This window comes from Trichomycterus rosablanca, chromosome 20, assembly GCF_030014385.1.
Source record: "Trichomycterus rosablanca isolate fTriRos1 chromosome 20, fTriRos1.hap1, whole genome shotgun sequence".
NCBI lineage: Eukaryota > Metazoa > Chordata > Actinopteri > Siluriformes > Trichomycteridae > Trichomycterus > Trichomycterus rosablanca.
The window spans coordinates 26,338,528-26,359,298 of NC_086007.1; the positions used below are offsets into that span (position 1 = coordinate 26,338,528).

Genomic DNA, 20,771 nt, shown 5'->3' on the forward strand with positions numbered 1-20,771 from the left:
TAAATAATCAAACATTTTAGTCCAAAACAACAATATACTGGTGGGTCTGTTTAAGTGTGTGTGTGTGTGTGTGTGTGGTCAGTAGGTAGGCTGGATGCTCCTCAGTGGTGTTTAGATGTTAATTGGTTCTCAGTTGGAAGGGAAGGAGGTTCTACATGTGTAAAGACTGAAGCTGTGAGTGAGGAATGTTCCTCCCCGTCCCTCTGCTGTCCATCACAACACATCAGCACCAACTCCTCATGTAACCTGTCACTCACACTCACACACACACACACACACACACACACACACACACACACACACACACACACACACACACACACACACACAGACTGGACACATGTTCGACATTCCTGAATACATTTTTGCTTCTTGTTTAGCAGCAGGTTCCATGAGGGCGACACATTCTGAACAATTTCACGCTGAAATTAAATTACATCAAATACCAAACAAAAACACACACACTAAACACACACACACACACACACACACACAAAACACACAGACACACTAAACACAAGATTATTTAATTTACCTACTTTAAATAAAATAAGAATATGAGTGAGCAGCTGAACAGATTTTCTTTATTTATGTTTTATTAGGATGAAATATGAACAGTCTATATAATATATGTATAAAATGTAATAATCTCTGGACACGTCCTTATTATTACTGAACCCAAACATGTTTAGCTGTTAATCGTTCCAAATATAATTTCATTTAATCAATCCAGAATATTTTCTTACACTAATATTTAAAATAATATTTGCAAAAGTTTATAATAAACAACAATACAGATGGATACACTGTCATTTCTATATAAAATCTTATATTCATCATATTTAATAAAACAAGATTAAATCTGATTCTAACATTTACTAAAATCCAATAAAACTAATTATTTACTATAAAAAAGGAATTATTTTATTTATTAAATACTTACATGTACTTATTAGCATTGATAAATCTCAAATGCTTGTACACCTCTAATCATGAGATTTAATCCTAATTAAACAATAATTATTTATTACTGTATAATAAAAACATTTCAACAAACTGGGCTTTAAAGAAGCAATAATAAAAAAACAACAGCAATCTTCTACCTTTAATATTTATGATATATAATCTATAATCTAGCATGATTAGATTAACTAAATAATGTAATATATATATATATATAATGTAAGTATACAGAATGTATATATGTACTGTACATAATTCTATTATACATAATATACAATATATATTATATACATACACAATATATAATATTTAATGTATAATATTTTAGATATATAATGTACAGTGTTGCTGTGTGTTTATAGCATATGAGATGAGGGCAGATGAAGATGATTAAATACCAAAACTAAAGCACCTGATTATTAGATGTAGAATATTTTAATACACAAAGATTATTAAACACAGCAAAAACTCAAAAAAATTTCACACGGCTCACTAATTAATAACTAACGAAAAACGTTGGTCTTTATTATTAGGATTTTTTTATTATCATTTTCACTAACATGAACTAAAGTGGAAACCTGAGGAGTAATGTACTTATTATTCACTGTCTTTATTAACGTGTTGCTGTGAGGCGCGGCGCAGAATATGTTCAGTAATGAAGTTTAGTGTCACAGATTCTAACTGATAGTGATGAGAGTCAGGTACCAACAACAACATTTTAGCTACATTTCTCATCTACAATAATGAATTATAAATAATAATAATAATAATAATAATAATACTGTTTGGTAGCCCACTCAGCTCAGATTTTACCATGTTTACATGTTGTTGGGACAGAGCGTGTGATTAGTGAGCGTACAGCACCTCCTCAGGGTTGAGCGGCGGCCGGATTTCCAGTTTTCGTGCTTTGCTGTCTTTTTCCACCAGTTCCAGACGTAGGGACGGACCCGCTCCTCCTTCCTTCTCCTGCTCCAGATCTCCGTCCACACTGAGGCGCAGGGTGCAGCCCTTCGGTAGGAGATCCTGCTCATACGCTGCTGCTAACTGGTTCACTACCCGACGTTCCACCTGCAAACCAGTAACACCAGAGCAGAACATTTACTCACTGTAAAAAACGTCTGTTCTTTTAACAGAACATTTGAATAACGTTCATAATGTACTTAAATACAGATTAAAAACATAAATACTAATGATAATTTATACATCAATTTTACTAATGTAAAACAATCAGAATGCAATTTATACCTCAAAAAACCCCTGCATTCTCATTGTTGCAGTAAGGGGGCGCTGTAGTGGCTTTATGTCTGTTTCTATACTCAACAATTAAGTGTGTTTATCTCCAGTTCGTCACAGCAAAACAGTTTATTAATAAAAATAATACTAACAATATAAAAATTTAAATTAGGAGCTGCAGCAGTTCTACATGGTTCAACTTCAACATTCAAGAATATTTTAGCATTTTACACAGTATGGCCAAAAGTATGTAGACGCCCGTCCTCAATACTGAGTTCAGGTGTTTTAGCCTCATAAATTGGATTATTTTAATAAATAAAATGTAAGCAGTTCTGATAGTCAGTATCTGAATTTGTCTGATATCAGTCCAGAGTCTCAGAGTCTGATGCAGTTCCACAAAGTCTGATATAGTTCCACAAAGTGCTCCCCCCTCCTCCCCACAAACCCTCTCTGGTCCATGAGCTGATAATCCTCTACAGACGTTGGAATTGAATAAGAGGAGCGTGATTGGGTTTGGAAGCTCCTTCCTGCTCATATTTCTCTCTTCCTGACACCCCGTCGAGTCCTTAGCGGTGATTGTGCGTGCTATTGATCACTCTATTGTGTATCGATGGTGCTATTGATCGATGGTTGTACCTCGTGTTTGATGGAGCGCGCTCCGTAGTGGAGGTTATAGCCGCGAGCCAGGAGCTCCAGCACCGGCCGCTCCCACAGCAGGGTGATGTTGTGCCTCTGCTTCGCCTGGAGGGTGAGAAGACAAAAATCAGAGACGCTATGTTAACAACGAGGGCAGGAAGAACCAAAACCTTAATCCAATCAAACTAATCAATTAATCAATCCAATCACAGGGCTGAACTACACACAAGAGCTCTGGTCATGCTGGGATTTAGCAAAATATTACAATAACAATAATAGTTCACACTAAAAGTGGTTGATCAGTCATCACATGGTCAAAAGTATGCGGACACCTGATCATGAGTTTGTTAGACACCTCCGCCTGTGGGAATTTCTGTCCAAAGAGCATTATTGAGGCCGGGCACTTGCAAGTGGCTTTCTAATACATCCTAAAGGTGTCCAGTGGGGTTGAGGTCAGAGCTCTGTGCAGGCCACTGAAGTTCCTCCACACCAATCCCATCAAACCATGTCTTTATAGAACTCGCTCCCATGCACAGGTACAGTCGGTACAGTCGAAACATCTGAACTTATTAATTAAGAGGGGAGTCCACATACTTTTGGATATGAAGTAAGTGTGTGTGTGTGTGTGTGTGGAGGGGGTGGCTGTACCTTTTTTGCCCAGTAGTTGAGCTCCTTACTGACCAGCTGGATGCGCTCAGAGTGGCAGAAAGGGAGGAAGTAAACGATCTCGTTAATCCGTCCCAAAAACTCGTCCCTCCTGAACTGAGCCTGTCACACACAAACAGACCAATCACAGTCCATCAGCACAGCAACTCAACCAATCACATTTCACTTTCACCTACAACCACTCAATCTTATACTGGGCCACTGAGGAACACTCCAGTGTTGTTTTGGATGTATGCTTTGGGTCAGTGACAGTATAATACTCAACTGGATGAGTAAATAATTCCATGAATGTTACAGCAGCAGGGACTGTCAGTCTGATCAGAACTGATTAAAAATAAATAAAGGTACGAAGAGATTCCTGACTTTGTTTCAGTAGTGTACCTTCAGGATGGGTCTGATCACGTCCTCTTTGAACTGTTTGGAGATGGTGATCTGATCGCTCTGCTGAACCGCGTCTGTAATGAACCACAATCACAGATTATTAATCATGACTTAGAAACATGAACACGTACGTCCTCAACCAAGGTTTCGTTTGCGGACCGATCAACCCAAGCATGGCATCTCACCCAGGTTCTCTGCCAGGCGTCTGCGACTCTGCTCTCGGGCTGCCTGTCTCAGCTGCAGTGCATGATGGGCGATTTCTTCACTAGCCACGTTGGACGTCATGATGAAGATGGCGTCCTTACATTCGATGGTTTTTCCTTTACCGTCCGTCAGGCGACCCTGCGACGACAAATCAAGCGAATCACTGAATCATATCAACTGAATCACCTAGGAGTCGATTCTTCCAGTGCCCAAACGACTCCTTATTAAGCAGCAACACAACTTTAATGACCACCTGCTAAAATTCTATTATATTTAGATATTTATAGAACTACTTCAATATTTAATGATTACATAATATTATATAGATAAATGAATATTTATTTATACACTGTTGAACCAAAACATTATGACCACAGCCTCAGCCAGCTGTCAAACCAGCTCTGACCCACCAAGACATAAACCCAACAAAAACAGACACTCTACACACTGTGACATGTCATGTGCTCTATGCTTTTGCTCGCTCGCTCTCTCCCACTCTCTCTACACAGAGTGATTCATTTAGAGCAGCCAATCCACCTTCTACATGTTTGGAAATCTGACTAAAATAAACAGCACATATTATAAATGGTGAGTAGAAGGACGCCTAAATGACCTCCTGTTGGTTGAACAATCCATCATGTTGTTATGTTTGATTTACTCCATTTGACTGTGACCGAGGAACCATGTGACCCTCCAGCATGATGTTTTTATTATTGATTTTATATTTCAGCATACAGAGGAAAAATCTGACAACACCAGTGCGGCCAAAATACAAAACCATCACCGGGAGAAATCACACCATTATAGCTCACAAGTTCTGACCTCATCAAACAGCTGGAGCATGATGGTGAGAACATCAGGATGCGCTTTATCCACCTCGTCAAACAGTACCACAGCGTGCGGACACTGTTTCAGTAGTTTGGTGAGCTGACCTCCTTCTTCATGACCCACGTAACCTGGTGGAGAACCGATAAACTTCGCAACCTGAGGAAGAGAGAGTTATTACACTTTAGATTTGAATCTGCAGCCTTACACTGGGTCTGATTACAAACTCCAGTTACAAACTGGAAATGTTGGGACAGTTTTTAATCTTTCATTTGTTAATTATCTTGACTTTATAATTGGGTTTTAAAAAGGATCATTGCTTTGGTTCACCACCTTGAATTTTCTAATGCAAGACTGCTAATAATTCACATCTTTCACCATCTACCGTACCTAATATGATGAGAGGTGAAGGTGTGTAAATGTTACCTCATGTTTCTCCTGGAATTCAGACATGTCCATTCTAATGAAACCCTGTTAATATAAACAGGAGGATTAATAATCCATATCAGTAAATAATATACATCAGGAGTTTATGACTGATGTTGCAGGAGGTTAGTTCAGACCTTCTTGACGTCTTTTTGCATGTAACGAGCTACCTGCTTCGCCAGCTCAGTTTTACCTAAAAAATAAATAAATAAATAAAGAATATCACTTTCACTTTATCCTCATCACATTACTGTAAAAAAAACACTTAACACTTTCACCGTTAGGTGCGGTATTTAAGCTTATTTAATTTAACAGATCAAGGTTCCATAAAGCAGCACAGAGTGGAAAGGTGATCTGGTACAACTGCTGAGTAAATACTGGGTAAATACTAGAAGAATGTTACAATAAGATAATCAAAGCCAATAACACTGTACCTACTGTAAAGCATGCTGGTGGTAGTATGATGTTCTGGACCTGTTTCGTTGACAGTGGATTTTGTGTATTTGAGGACGTAGATAAAGAATAAAAATTTAAATTTTAAGCAGCAACGTTTGATAAACTCTACACTATAGGTCAAAATTATATAGACATACTTCCTGGAATTTGGATTTGGTGAAGGCCCTTTCAGTTTTAAAACAAACGTGCCTCTGTGAACAAACTGAGGTACATAAAAGACTGTCAAATTTGGTTTGGAAACCTTCAGTGGCCTGCACAGAGCTGACCTCAACCCTACTGAAGACCTTTGGTAGGTTGGTTGTGTGCCAGAAAAGCCAACTCCACCTTAATGCCCATATTTGTGGAACTGAACGTCCAGCTGACTCGTTTGTTGACACTGTAGACGTGTTATGGGAGTGGTATTTTTGAGGTTTTGTATCCGAGTGTGTTTGTGCGGTGGTTTTTATCACTTCACTTCATCATGTCTCTTCCTCTCCTCTGTTTCAGAGTCTCATCAATTCTTTCAGCCTCGCTCTGACTATAATATTCCTCTTATGAATTTTAATATACATATATGGTAAGCGGGGCGCAGGATGTTGAATATTGATGCCGGTGGTCCGAGGAGCTGCAGGCGATGTGATATGAAAGATCCGCCAATCTGCATCAATCTCCTCCAGTCACGCCAACAAACAAACTACTGCAACTGTGAGTGAGTGAGTGTGTGTGAGTGTGTGAGTGTGAGTGAGTGCATGAGTGAGTGCGTGTGTGAGTGTGTGTATGAGTGAGTGAGTGTGTGGGTGAGTGTATGAGTGAGTGAGTGTGTGTGAGTGAGTGTGTGGGTGAGTGTATGAGTGAGTGAGTGTGTGGGTGAGTGTGTTAGTGAGTGTATGAGTGAGTGAGTGTGTGGGTGAGTGTTAGTGAGTGTATGAGTGAGTGAGTGTGTGGGTGAGTGTGTTAGTGAGTGTATGAGTGAGTGAGTGTGTGGGTGAGTGTGTGCGAGTAAATGAGTGAGCAAATAAATAAGTGAATGACAAAGTGAGTACATGAGTGGCTGAGTATGAATGAGTAAGTAAGAGTGAATGAGTGAGTAAATAAATAAGTGAATGACAAAGTGAGTACATGAGTGGCTGAGTATGAATGAGTAAGTAAGAGTGAATGAGTGAGTAAATAATTAAGTGAATGAGTGAGTAAATGAGTGAATGAGTAAGCAAATAAATAAGTGAATGACAAAGTGAGTACACGAGTGGGTGAGTATGAACGAGTAAATAAGAGTGAATGAGTGAGTAATAAAATGCGTACATAAATGGGTGAGTGTGGGAGAGTGAGTTAATGAGTGAGTAAATAAATGAGTGAGAAAGTGAGTACATGAGTGGGTGCGTGAATGTGGGTGAGACAGTGAATGAATAAGTGAGTGTGTAAGAGAGTGTGTGAGTGAGACAGTGAATGAGTGAGTGTGAGTGAGACAGTGAATGAATGAGTGAGTGTGAGAAAGAAAGAGAGCATGCATAAGCAAGTGTGAGTCAATGAGTGTGTGTGAATGAATGAATGAGAAAGTGAGTGAATGAACAAGTATGTGAGTGAATGAGTGAGAGTGTGAGTGTGTGTGAATGAATGAGTGAATGAGTGAGTGTTTACAGAAAGCGTGAACGTGTGAACATGAACTCAGGAATGATTTCACCTCGATGAATGAAAGAGTGAATTTACCGATTCCAGAAGAGCCGAGGAAGAGGAAGACCAGGGGATGTTCTTCATCGTACCAGCCGTTCTCCTTCCTCCTGATGGCTGTACAGAATAACAGAGAGAGAGAGATGAATTGGGATCACGACTATACAATGCTGCTTGAATACCTGATTGTTAAAGCAATTTTTATTCTACATTACGTGTCGTGTCTCTCCTCAGTTTATCTGTGTAATATCGTATTTTGCTTAATTATCTGACATCATTCTTTCATTTGAGTTTTTAAATCATTGTGATCAGGGTTGTAGTGGGTCCAGGACCAGCTGAAAACACCCTGAACGGAACAAAGTTTGACAAATACGTCACAAGAAAGCAATCAGGTGAAAGGGCTGAATACTTTTTTACATCGCTGCACAATACACACACACACTAGAGGACCAAAAGTATTTGGACACGTGATCATGAGCTTGTTGGACACCCTGGTTCAAAAACATATGCTGTTATTTGAAATGCTAGTCTTTCGATCTTCTGAGATGGCTATTCATAGGACTTTGGAGTATGTCTGTGGGAATTTGAGCCCATTCAGACTAAAGGTGACAGCATTTGTAAGGAGCTTGGTTAAGAAAGTCTCGGTCGATGTTCCAGTTCATTCCAGAGCTGGGGCCGTGGGGCTGAGGTCAGGGCTCTGTGCAGGACACTGGAGTTTCTTTAAACCGAGCTTTCCTTCACGTCTGGGACAGGAAAGGGCCTTCCCTAAACTTGCTGCCAATTGGAAGCATATTATTTCTGTTTATATAATTCATTTATTACATCGGTTAGCAATTACTGTGGCTGAAACGCACAAATTCAATAATTAGAAGATGTGTCCTAATACTTTTGCCCATTTAGTGTGTGTGTGTGTGTGTGTGTGTGTGTGTGTGTCTGGGGGGGGGGGGAATTAGCCGAATGTCCTCAGGATGTTAAATTGTCATGTGTAGCTGTTATTATTGGGACAGTTGGTTTCCACACAGGGTTGGAAACACGAACCACCCCCCAACACACACACACACACACACACAGATGACTGGTAGCCCTCTGGTTCTCCTCACTCTCCACCCTCCCTCCCTCCCTCCCTCTAGTCCACCATTAGCTCCACGCTAATTCCATTAGCCTGCGCCCTGCTGCAGCCGGCTAATCATGTTAGCATGGATCCAGCAGAGGTGCCTCAGGAACAAGGGCTACGATAACGCACCGTCACCACAGCAACCGGCACCAAGTACCGAAAGAAATTTATCATTGCGAGTGAGCAGATTGTGGTGATTTGGGGGTAACGGAGGTCATGGTACTTGGAGGGGGGAGGGGGGGGGGGGGGGGTACAGTGCGTAGTTTTCTGAGAACAGTTTTGCCCTGATAAACAAAAATAAGCTGGAAAAGTGAGAACGGTTCAGTAAATAAACACGACTGATCATCAATTCTACCTGACAATGTTCTACACATGGTTATACCATCACTGACACTTCAAAATCCAACATAGAAGGACGCAAAAGTTTGGGAACCCCTCACTAAATGACATTTTAAGTAGATTTTTGTCTGACTGTATCCTTTACCTGCCAGTGTGATGTTTCCAGTGTCTCTGGCCTCCACACAACCCCAAAGCTCAACAGTTCTTACTGTTATTTAAGGCTTTTATTTTGCCTAGCTTCATTTCCTCAGTCAGATTCTTAGATTTATTTATTTATTTATTAGGATTTTAACATCATGTTTTACACTTTGGTTTCATTCATGACAGAAACGGTAGTTACTCGTTACACAGGATCCGTTCAATCATCAGTTCACAAGTTTAAGAACCCAGAACCTTTTTGCCGCGAGGCGACAGTGCTACCCACCGAGCCACAGTGCCGCCCCAGATTCTTAGATGAGCCCACAGTTGTTTTAGAAATAAAAATACAACACACAAGTCCTGATGGAACAATTTAAGCTGAACAAGTTCACTTAAGTTCTGAGACTTTACAACTGAAGACACGTCTGAATTTTGTGCAAATGTCACAATTAGTCTTATAAATAATCATTTATTTAGTTCACTGTAGAGTTGAGTTGTAGTTTTTCCAGCATGAGGAACCAAAAGTTAGAACGCTGTGATTTATATTTGTTGTTAAGGACTATTTTTGCATGTGTTTTCAAAAGCAAGCGTCTGTGCCTGTAGGGTTTGTATGGCTGGGCACTGAGCTTTGATAAAAAAGCCTCGGTTGATGTTCCAGTTCATCCCAGAGCTGTTTAGTGTGGCTGAGGTCAGGGCTCTAGAGTTACTGTAAATCAAGGTTTTCTTCATGTCTTTATAGAGCTGAAATTTCATGTGTCATTCCGGAAAAGGAAAAGGCCTTCCCTAAACCTCCAGCACAATTGGAAGCCTCAGTTGATGTTCTGGTTCATTCCAGAGCTGTTGATTGGGGCTGAGGTCAGGGCTCTGTGCAGGACGCTGGAGTTTCTTTAAACCGAGCGTTTCTTTATGTCTGTATAAGCTTGTTGCTGGACAATAAAGTTACTGCCAACTGTAAGGATATTGCATATAATTTCCTTTTATTTAATTCATTTATTACACCGTTTAGCAATTACTGTGACTGAAACACACAAATTCACAATTTCATTAACTTTTATATAATTTATTAATTATTGAAGTTAGAATGCTGTGGTTTAGATTTATTGTTAAAGGATTTTTTACATTTGTTTTCAAAAGCAAGCATCTGTGATTAGCAGCAGTGCTAACAAAGCTGGCTAAATAAAAACAATTACAAAGTTAAAAGTCTACAAAGATCTGTAGGAAACCTTCCTGTCTTTCTCTTTCTTTTTCTGTGACTGAATGATATGAAATTCAATTTGAGCTAATTGTGGATTTTCTGAAAATCTACAGACACCAACTTAGAAGATGAACGTGGTGGAGCAGAGGCTTTATGACACGTCCTAACTCCTCATTACAGCTATAAATAAAGAGCTGCTAGAACACACGTGACACTGTCCACAGTCAAACAAGCTTTACAATATCATGGGTTTAGAAGCTGCGGTACAAAAATGAAGGAGCTTCTTTCCTTCTTTCTTCCAGTCTGTATATTTCTGATCCAGCAGATCTAAAGAAAACCCACGATATATTTGTTAAGTTTCTTTTTGGAAAAATTATTGTGTTTTTTAATCATTCAGTCAAAGAAAAAGTACAACTGCCGAAATCACTGAAAGATCAGGACTGGCATGAGCTGAGTGGGGTTCCGTACAGGTGTATGTAAACTTTTGAGCTGTATCTCAGTGTGAAGTGTGTCGCGAGCTGTCATTCGTCATAAAGATAAATGTTGAATAGCCGAGGGCCGTGTCTTCTCCCCTCTCCCCTGACGATGTACCACCACCATATTTCACCACCACTGTGTGTGTGTGTGTGTGTGTGAGAGAGAGTGTGTTTCCCTCGGTCCTCCATAGCTCGATATATCAGCTGGTCGGACTGTGACTGAGTCGTTCTGTCTGCACTTTATTACACGCAGTTCTGAGGACTAAACGATGTGATATACTTCATCAGAGACCAGTGTCAGAAATTCTGAGGCTTTCATGCTTCAACACATTCTAACATTTAATATCAATAAAAACTAAGTGTGTGTGTGTGTGTGTGTGTGTGTGTTTAGGAGGACAGAGCTAATAATGACATTAAGGTGGATAATCACCTTCAATAAGTGTTAGCCCCTGTTAGCTAATGCAAGATCAATCTACAGCTTCCTTTTCATGTGTGTAAGTGTGTGTGTGCATGTGTGTGCGAGAGTGTGGGAGTGCGTGTAAGTGTGTGTGAGTAAGTGTATGTGAGAGTGTAAGTGTGTGTGTGTGTGTGAGAGTTTTGAACTGAGTGTGTGTGTATGTGTAAGAGTGTGTGTGTGTGTGTGTGTGTTTGTTTATTAGGATTTTAACGTCATGTTTTACACTTTTGGTTACATTCATGACAGGAACGGTAGTTAATCAGTACACACAAGGTTATATCGAACACAGTCATGGACAATTTAGTGTCTCCAATTCACCTCACTTGCACGTCTTTGGACTGTGGGAGGAAACCGGAGCACCCGGAGTAAACCTACGCAGACACGGGGAGAACATGCAAACTCCACACAGAAAGGACCCGGACCGCCCCACCTGGGGATCGAACCCAGGACCTTCTTGCGTGTGTGTATGTGTGTGTAAGAGAGATTGTGTACAGGTGTGTGTAAATGTGTATATGTGTGTAAGTGTGGGAGTGTGTTAGTGTGTGGGAGTAAGTGTATGTTTGTGTGTATGTGTAAGAAATTCACTGGGGTGTGTGTGTGTGTAAGTGTGTGTCAGAGAGTGTTGAATTGAGTGTGTATGTGTAAGAGAGTAGGTGTGGTGTGTGTAAATGTGTTTGAGAGTTGAGTGTGTGAGAGTCTGTGTGTGTGTGAGAGAGTGTGTAAGTGTGTATGAGAGAGAGAGAGTGTGTGTGAGTATGTGTATGAGAGTGTTTGAGTGTGTGTTAGAGTGTGTGTGTGTGTGTGTGTGTGTGTAAGAGAGAGAGTGTGTGTGAGTAGTGTGTGTGTGTTTGACAGAACGTGTGTGTGTGTGTGAGTGTGTGTGTAAGTGTATGTGAGTGTAGGTGAAAGTGCAAGCATGTGTGTGACTGAGTGTGTGTGTGAGAGTGAGTGTGTGAGTGTGTGTGTGTGTGTGATATATTGACTATATTAGTAGGAGGATCAATATTGTGCTGCTTTATCTGGTGCTTCACTGCAACTCAAATTGCTTTCAGGACAATTTACCACCACAATAGACGTTCATTTATCAACTCAGCCACACACACACACACACACACACACACACACACGCACACACACACACACACACACACACACACACACACACACAGATTGCACCCCTGTGCACGAAGCCAGTTCTATAAAAACATGGTTTGATGAGTTTGGAGAAACTGCACAGAGCTCTGACCACCTCGACCCTAACTAAACACCTTTAGGATGAATTGGAACACAGATTGTGAGTCAGACCTTTTCATAGAACATGAATTCCTGACCTCACACATGTACATCTGACTGAATTAGCACAGATTCCCACACACACACTCCAAAATCTTGTGGGAAGCCTGTTCAGAAGAGAGAGGCTGAAGACTTCAGCTCTGAAGTGCAGCTGCAGTGAGATGACACGAAGTCCCTCCTTCATTTGCAGCTGTAACAGTCCCCACTCTTCTGGAAAGGCTTTTCACAATATTCTGGAGTGGGTCTGTGGGAATTTAAGCCCACTGAGTCAAATGTACATTTGTGAGTTTAAAGCCTGGCCTGCAATCAGTGTTCCAATTCATCCCAAAGGTGCTCCGTTCAGGCCCCTGGAGATCATTAAGAACCAGGCCATGTACACTGGGGTACAGCCATGCTGGAACAGGACAAGGCCTTCCCCAAACTGTTGCTATGAAGTTAGTAACACATAACTGATTTTATACAGTTACACATCTGTTAACTGTACATGTTGCATGAATAAATACTTCAACCCAATAATGAGGATGGGTGTCCACATATTTCTTGACTATATGCAGACCATCATGTCCTACAGCGAGTGCAGGCGTGATGAAGGTGAGGATGATGAGGATGATGGCGGTGCTAATCGATCGATGAGGGCAGTAATATAGTGTGTTTACAGGAGGTGTGTGTGTGTTATTGTGCTGTAAGTCATCGCTGGCTCCGTCCAGGGAGCCGTACATGTCCGACACACACTCCGTTACAGAAAAATCAAAGAAAATAAATAAATGATTAGAGGATAAAAATGAGAGAGGAGAAGAACAGAGGGGGGGGGGGGGGGAGAGAAAGAGAGAGACAGAGAGAGTGAGAGAGAAAGTGAATGAGAGAGTGTGTTAGAAAGAGAGAGAGAGAAAAAGACAGAAAGAGAGAGAGAGAGAAAACTAATGAGAGAGCGAGAGCAAGCTGGGAGAGCAAGTGAAAGTGAAGCGAGAGAGAGAGAGAGAGAGAGAGAGAGAGAGAGAGAGAGAGAGAGAGAGAGAGGAATTAAATAATGGGAAAGAGCAGCTGCTAAAAACACAGTAACACACAAACACACACACATACTGTAATACACACACTGTAACACACACCAACTGTAACACAAACATTGTAACACAAACTGTAACAAACACTGTAGCACTTAAACTGTAACACACACACAAACACACCATGTGTAACACAAACCCTCAAACACACAGACTGTAAAACACAAACACAATGTAACACACACAGTGTAGCACATACAAACACATCGTAACACACACACACCAACTGTAACACACACACACTAACACAAAAAACATTGTAACACACACAAACACACCAACTGTATCGCACAAACACTGTAACACACACACAAACTATCACAAACGCACACGCCTTAACACACTGTAACACACAAGCGCAACAACTGTAACACACACTGTAACACATAAACACAACTGTAACACACACACTAACACACACAAACTGCAACACACAAACACAACAACTGTAACACACAAACACTGTAACACACACACAAACTATCACAAACACACACGCCTTAACACAAACACACTGTAACACACAAACACAACAACTGTAACACACTGTAACACACACAAACACAAACTGCAACACACACAAACACACCAACAAACACTGTAACACACACTAACACACACAAACACACACTGTAACACACACACAGATTGTAAGATACACGCGCACACACACACACTTACACTTGTGTGTTTCCGAACCCGGCACATTAATCTGTATTAACCAATTAGCTGCCTGGGCCAGTCTGGCTGGTCCCGTAGCCCCGCCCACCGTTGGGACAGTAGGATGGATTAATGACAAAAGGAAGAGTGATGAGAACCTGAGGATGTTTCAGTTCAGGGTTTAAATACTTCCTGTAATATTATTATTAATATTATTATTATTATTATATGTTTGGGTTTATCAGTTCCAGTTAACCTTCAACATTTCATCAGAACATCAGAAGCTTCTGCACCGTCTATCAAACCAGCAGATCAGAAACACACAGCAGTAACATGTGATGAGTTCCAGGATCCAGTCCTGCAGAGGAACTCATCCTCACCCCGTATCAGTGTGTTGGGTGGAGGTACCTGAGGCGACGGTGTTAATGGCTCCTTCCTGTCCGATGATGTGTTCCTTCAGCCGACGCTCCAGAGGAAACCTCCTCCTCTCCTCCGCCTCCCTCTTCTTCTGCTCCTCTAGAAACTGATCAAACGGAAAAACAAACCGACTATTAACAAACATGAAGAGCGTCCGATAAAATCATGAACCACGGACAAAAACACGAGTCCTGTTCATTACACAGTACAGACAGGAGACAAACACGAGACGGATCTGAGACAGTACAGCCATGAGACAGATACGATACACAGTACAGACAAGAGACAAACATGAGTCCTGTTCACAGAAAATCATTACAGACAAGAGACAAACACGAGAAGGATTCGAGACGAAGTACAGTCATGAGACAAACATTATACAAACATGAGACAGGCATGAGACAGGCATGAGACAGATACGATACACTGTACAGCCATGAGACAAACACGAGTCCTGTTCACAGAAAATCATTAGACAAGATACAGACGTGAAACAAACACAAGACAGACACAATACAGACGAGACAGATATGATACACAGTACAAACATGAAACAAACTCCAAACAAACACAATACAGACATGAGACAAACCTGAGACAGGCATGAGACAAACAGATTACCGTGAATACCAGAGTAAAGGTGCAGTGAGAAGCAGGATTTGATTTCACCGTGTTTGTTAATTGTTATTGTGAGCGTGTTGGTGTGGGTGTCATTACGCAGTGTAAGTACCTGTCTAATCTTAATCCAGATTAGCCCAGATTAATGCATGCTAATTCTGTTAGCCACCCTGTATCGCTTTCACCATACACAATCACACACGCAGACACACACACTCTGGATGTCTGTCTATAGTGACCTGTGTGTGTGCTGAATGTTTAGAGTCAGAACAATGTCCTAAAGTATAAAAATGTTTTACGGTTTAAAAATGGGATTTTCTCACACACACACACACACACACACACACACACACACACACACACAGAGTCACCTTGCTCTCCGACTCCTGTAACAGGTTCTGCATCTCCCCCTGCTTGGCGTATGCCAGCGGAGTGTGTCCCAGCTCATTCTGCTGCGAGGGGTTGGCACCTGCAACACAGTCAGAAGCCAGGGGTCAGAGGTCAACACCGGGGTTGGGGGTCAAGCTGTTAGGGGGTCAGTGTGTTAAAAAAAGAGAGACGGGTGGTAAAGTGTGCCCTAAAACAATGATCGATCAGACAGGGTGTGTGTGTGTGTGTGTGTGTGTGTGTGTAAAGTGTTTAATCACAGTACCAGGGTAGTGTCTCAAACCACATACTATTTACTATAAATGAATAAGTGAATGACAGAGTGAATGACTGAGTGAATGGCTGAATGATGACAGAGTGAATAACAGAGTGAACAGCTGAATGAATGATGGAGTGAATGGTTTAATAAATTAATAATAAAGTTAATGGCTGAGTGAATGACTGAGTGAATGACAGTGAATGGCTGAATGAATGACAGAGTGAATGGCTGATTGAATGATGGAGTGAATGGCTGAATAAATAACAGAGTGAAAGAGTGAATGGCTGAATGAATGATGGAGTGAATGGTAAAATTAATTAATGATAAAGTGAATGGCTGAATGAATGATGGAGTAAATGGTTTAATGAATTAATGATAGAGTGAATGACTGAGTGAATGACAGTGAATGGCTGAATGAATAACAGAGTGAATGGCTGAATGAATTATAGAGTGAATGGCTGAATGAATTAAAGAGTGAATGGCTGAATAAATGACAGAGTGAATGGCTGAATGAATGGCTGAATAAATGAGAGTGAATGGCTGAATCAATGAAAGTGAATGATAGAGTGAATGGCTCAATGAATGGTTGAATGAATGACAGAGTGAATGTTTGAATGAATGACAGAGTGAATGACTGAATGAATGATGGAGTGAATGGTGAATGAATAACAGTGAATGTCTGAATGATTGATACAGTAAATAACTGAATGAATGGCTGAATGAATGACAGAGTGAACAGCTGAGTTAGTGGCTGAATAAATAACAGAGCGAATGGCTGAGTGAATGGCTGAATGAATGGCTGAATGAATGATAAAGTAAATGGCTGAATGAATGACAGAGTGAATGATAGAGTAAATGGCTGAGTGCTTAATTCTGAAGCATGTTTGGTGTGAAAGAACTTGATTTTGCTTCACAAATTCCAGACCAAAACCTGATCCAACACATTTGGGATGAATCGGAATGCAGACTTCAAACCAAAAGTTACTTATCAGCGTCCGACCTCCCTGTCGCTCTTGCGATTGATCTCTTTCATTGTTATATTTAATGTAGTTGGCCAGACGTACGATTACAACCTGATATAATTCAAGCAAGTGCAGCGTTGGGGTGCCACAGTGGCAGCTTAGTGGCTGTGGGACTTGAACCCTTGACCTTTTGACCAGCAGTTCAGTTCAACCTTAAGTGTTGAGCCACGTCCACACTGGAACATCTTCTATCACCTGTTTTGAATCGGAGACGATTGTTTTTGAAGGAAAGGTCACGTCGTGCCGAGCGCTACAGAGGAAACATCTGGAAACCTTGCAGGTGTAAAGTGGAATCTGAGAGACACTTATTTTGTTCTCCTCGTTCCTGCTGCCTGGAGGTGAGCGGAGGCGTCTCAGATAAAACAGGACGAATGTGAAGTGCGACCAGAACGGGGGGTAAAAACGGTGAAGCTTCAGCAAACGGCGGTTTCTTAAGTAAAGATCTAATAATGCGTGTAAGGAGGTCCCGGCTAATACCGGACATTATCGATAAAACTGTGAACGCCTCTTTACGGCGAGCGCAGATCGATACGAGAGCGGCCATAAAAAGGCAAAAGTAATAAAGAAACACTTTCTCTCGGCCGGTTACACCTTGGCTCGTTCCTCCCTCTCCCGCTTTCCTCGCTCGCAGATAATAAATAGCATCATTTAGCTTTGTAATATCACACAGTGAGAACCCTCTGGGCACCCAGCGCTAAAGACAAACACCGCTAATGATTAGCCGACCCTCAGAGAGATAGAGACACGTAGACGCGGATGTAAAGCCGCCATCACGTCCGGAGCGAATATCATTCAGAACTCCGCCGTGCCGTCATGATTAGCAAAAAATATTTGAGCTTAAACCATCCGCGTGGTTTAACAGCTCAGTACAGCCCAAGCGCTCTCGACCCGCCTCTCTCTCCAGCTGCCGCGGTTCCCCGCCTGAGGGTCACGGTTCAGAGGTCACGGCGAGAGCCATCAGTCAGCCCGCATGGCCCGGAGCGCTAAAGGAGCCCTGAGCTGGTGGCTGTGCTCCGTCCCAGCGAGGGTGAGCGCGACGGCGCCCCGGGCCGCCACAGGGCCGAGACTGGACGATGGCAGGACGGAGACCGGGCGAGGGGGGGCCGAGGGTCCGGTGATGAATGGAAGGTGGAGGAGGAGATGTGTGGACGTTCATAGGGGAAATAAGGTTGTGTGATCGGCCCTCCGCTCCGACCCGCTCGTGAGTGTGCGCAGGTATGACAGCACTCACAGCTTCCATGTTTATTAAAAGTGCTGAGAAATGGCAGCCCAGCCAATCCAACCTCCGACCGCGCCGAGCGTCCGCCGTCCCAAACAGCTCAACCTCATCTCATCCTCGCCGGCCTTCACAGGTCTGAAAGTTTTACGGACGTTACAGAGCATGACTGCAGGGATTCAAATGCATTGTGCTGAGCTCAGCGCTGTTGCTGGGGGATCTGTCACAGTCAGCATTCTGATTCAGATCAGGGAAAGCCACTCCCCTAACAGTTACAAAGTCGCAAAAATTAGATCTGCGTTGTGTGTGGTGGAGCCATTCTGGATCACGGACACGCTTTTCCCTTGTCATGTGATCGGACGAGGTAGAAACACTGATTGGCTGATGATTCCATGTGACTATGGTCCATCTCAAATAAAATGACTTATTATTTATGGCTGGAGACAAACATGCTTTGCAACACAATGCATCTTACTCTCTCTATACAAGATGTAACATAAAGCCTCCACAAGGGGGCATTCGCATATAAGTTTATTTAATTATTTTTACTTTTCTATGTGCCATTTCTATGTGCCATTTCTATGTGCCATTTTTTTAAACCCTTTTAACACCAGGGTTGGGGGTCAAGCCGTGTTAAAAAAAGAGAGACGGGTGGTAAAGTGTGCCCTAAAACAATGATCGATCAGACAGTGTGTGTGTGTGTGTGTGAAGTGTTAAATCACAGTACCCGGGCAGTGTCTCAACCCACATACTATTTACTATAAATGAATGAGTGAATGATGGTGTGAGTTCCACACACCAACTGCAGATAAACAAGCACTATGTGTCGCTTCAAAAAGCCTGCTTCCACTGCTCCGGAGTCCAACTGTAGTGTGCTTTACACCAATTCAGTTGTTGCTTGGCATTGCAGATAGCATTCTTAGACTCGTGTGCGTTCGCTCAGTCGTGGCAACCCGTTCCATTAAGCTACTCAGGAACGGGTCTTGTGCTGATGTCGCTTGCAGATACAGTTTGGAACTCAGTAGTGAGTGCGGTAAACAAGGACAGGTGATTTTTTTGGCTCTGTGCTCTACAGAAAGCACATGGGTTTTCAGTGATGCTCCTTTTAGCGATGGGCGTGGCTCAACTAGCTGAATCCAGTATAAAAGAGCGTAATTATTGGGACGCTCAGGAGACACAGTGGTCCAGAACTTGAGCTCACCAATGAAGAGAGTCTGAGCTCTTGAGTGCCTGATGGAAGGATGGGATCTCAGGGACAGGGATTCGCACCAAGCACAGAGAGACTCTCTGTACTGGAACTGATGAGTGTTTATTGGTTTCGGAAATAAAACAAACTTACTGGTTAGAAATGGTGTCCAGTGGGCGCTCAGGTGGCGCCGTGGTAAAACACGCTAGCACACCAGAGCTGACATTTCGAACTCATCGGTTCAACCCTCAGGCTGGGCGCCTACATGAACAACGATTGGCTCGTCGTTCATACAGGGTGGGAAAGCCGGATAGGGACTCTCTCATTCCTGGTGCAATCACGACCTCTGCCGGCTGATAGATGGCGCCTGCACAGAGACGGGGAAAGAGTGCGATGATCAGGGTACACAAAGCTGATCCGCATATGAACTCGCCTAGTGCAGGTGAAAAGATGCAGTCGGCTACTGCACACGTGTCTGAGGGGGCGTGTGTTAGCTTCGTTCTCCTCAATCGGAGCGGGGATCGGCATCAGTGGAGAGGAGGCATGATGCAGTCGGGAGAAAATGCATAAAAACAAAATGAAAAAGGAACTGGTGTCCACATACTATTGACCTGGTATGCGGTTAGGCCAGTGCTTTTTATATTCGGTTGCACTGAAACGTTCGAGTCCTGATGGAAGAAAAAAAAAAATCATCCAGCAGAGATTTTCATTTTATTTCATTTGCCGTGCACTTTACTCCGCGCAGAAATCGTCTCGCACTGATGATGTCATTGCCCTGATCGATGGTTCTTGACATCCGACGCTGCTGTGTCTGCCGGGGCGTGGCCACCTGCCGCCCGGACTTCTGGGTAATGGGCTTTTTAATGACTAATGCAATTTCTCCTCGGAATAAAACTCTTTAGGTTCAGATCTCCATGCTTTATGTGGAAATGCTTCTGGTCTGGTTAGAAGGATAGCTTCATTCCTGGACGGCGCTGACACTTCAGAGTGCTCGTCTGAAACCTCCTCTCGGTTCTTCCTCTCACATTATTCACGTCATTTCTCTCTCTGACGGAGCGTTTGCATATTCGGATGGAGAGAAGGAAACGGTGTGACCCTCATCCGCCTCGTAAAATATGGAAATTCGATTACGGCTCTCTGAACAAAAGGCGGCCGAGCACTTTCTCTCCCCGTGTCTCTCTCTGTGTCTCTCTCTGTCTTTGTGTTTTACTGAGAGAGGATTTGTTTAGTTAAATACATATTTTAATTATTTGTATATTGTATTTTTGTATTTTTATCACAGAACGTTGTTTTATTTTGCAGTTTGAGTCAATGACGACAAATTTGGTGTCATTTCAGGCTCAGGTTTGATTAATATTTATAGATCTACAACATTCAGACTGCCATAAGACACAAATATCAATCCTGATACACACATACACATCCTACGCCCTTAAGAGAGGGGCAGCCTACTGCTAATACCCCCCTACCAGGGGCCAAGGGGTCATCTGAAGCCTAAC

The 20,771-nt window shown here is 42.3% G+C and overlaps 1 protein-coding gene across 1 annotated transcript in view; it reads right to left on the reverse strand.

Annotated features, from left to right (window-relative positions):
• Positions 1-1,379: 1,379 nt before the first annotated feature.
• Positions 1,380-20,771, reverse strand: part of clpb (ClpB family mitochondrial disaggregase) — a 35,036-nt gene continuing 15,644 nt past the window's right edge. The window contains exons 6-16 of the mRNA XM_063017152.1: positions 15,574-15,671; positions 14,576-14,690; positions 7,474-7,551; positions 5,472-5,527; positions 5,335-5,379; positions 4,906-5,067; positions 4,065-4,221; positions 3,880-3,953; positions 3,481-3,600; positions 2,833-2,937; positions 1,380-2,031 (exon numbers count right to left, since the gene is read on the reverse strand). Coding sequence (XP_062873222.1) covers positions 1,810-2,031; positions 2,833-2,937; positions 3,481-3,600; positions 3,880-3,953; positions 4,065-4,221; positions 4,906-5,067; positions 5,335-5,379; positions 5,472-5,527; positions 7,474-7,551; positions 14,576-14,690; positions 15,574-15,671 — 1,232 coding nt within the window. The 3' untranslated portion in view covers positions 1,380-1,809. The remainder of the gene's footprint in view (positions 2,032-2,832; positions 2,938-3,480; positions 3,601-3,879; positions 3,954-4,064; positions 4,222-4,905; positions 5,068-5,334; positions 5,380-5,471; positions 5,528-7,473; positions 7,552-14,575; positions 14,691-15,573; positions 15,672-20,771) is intronic.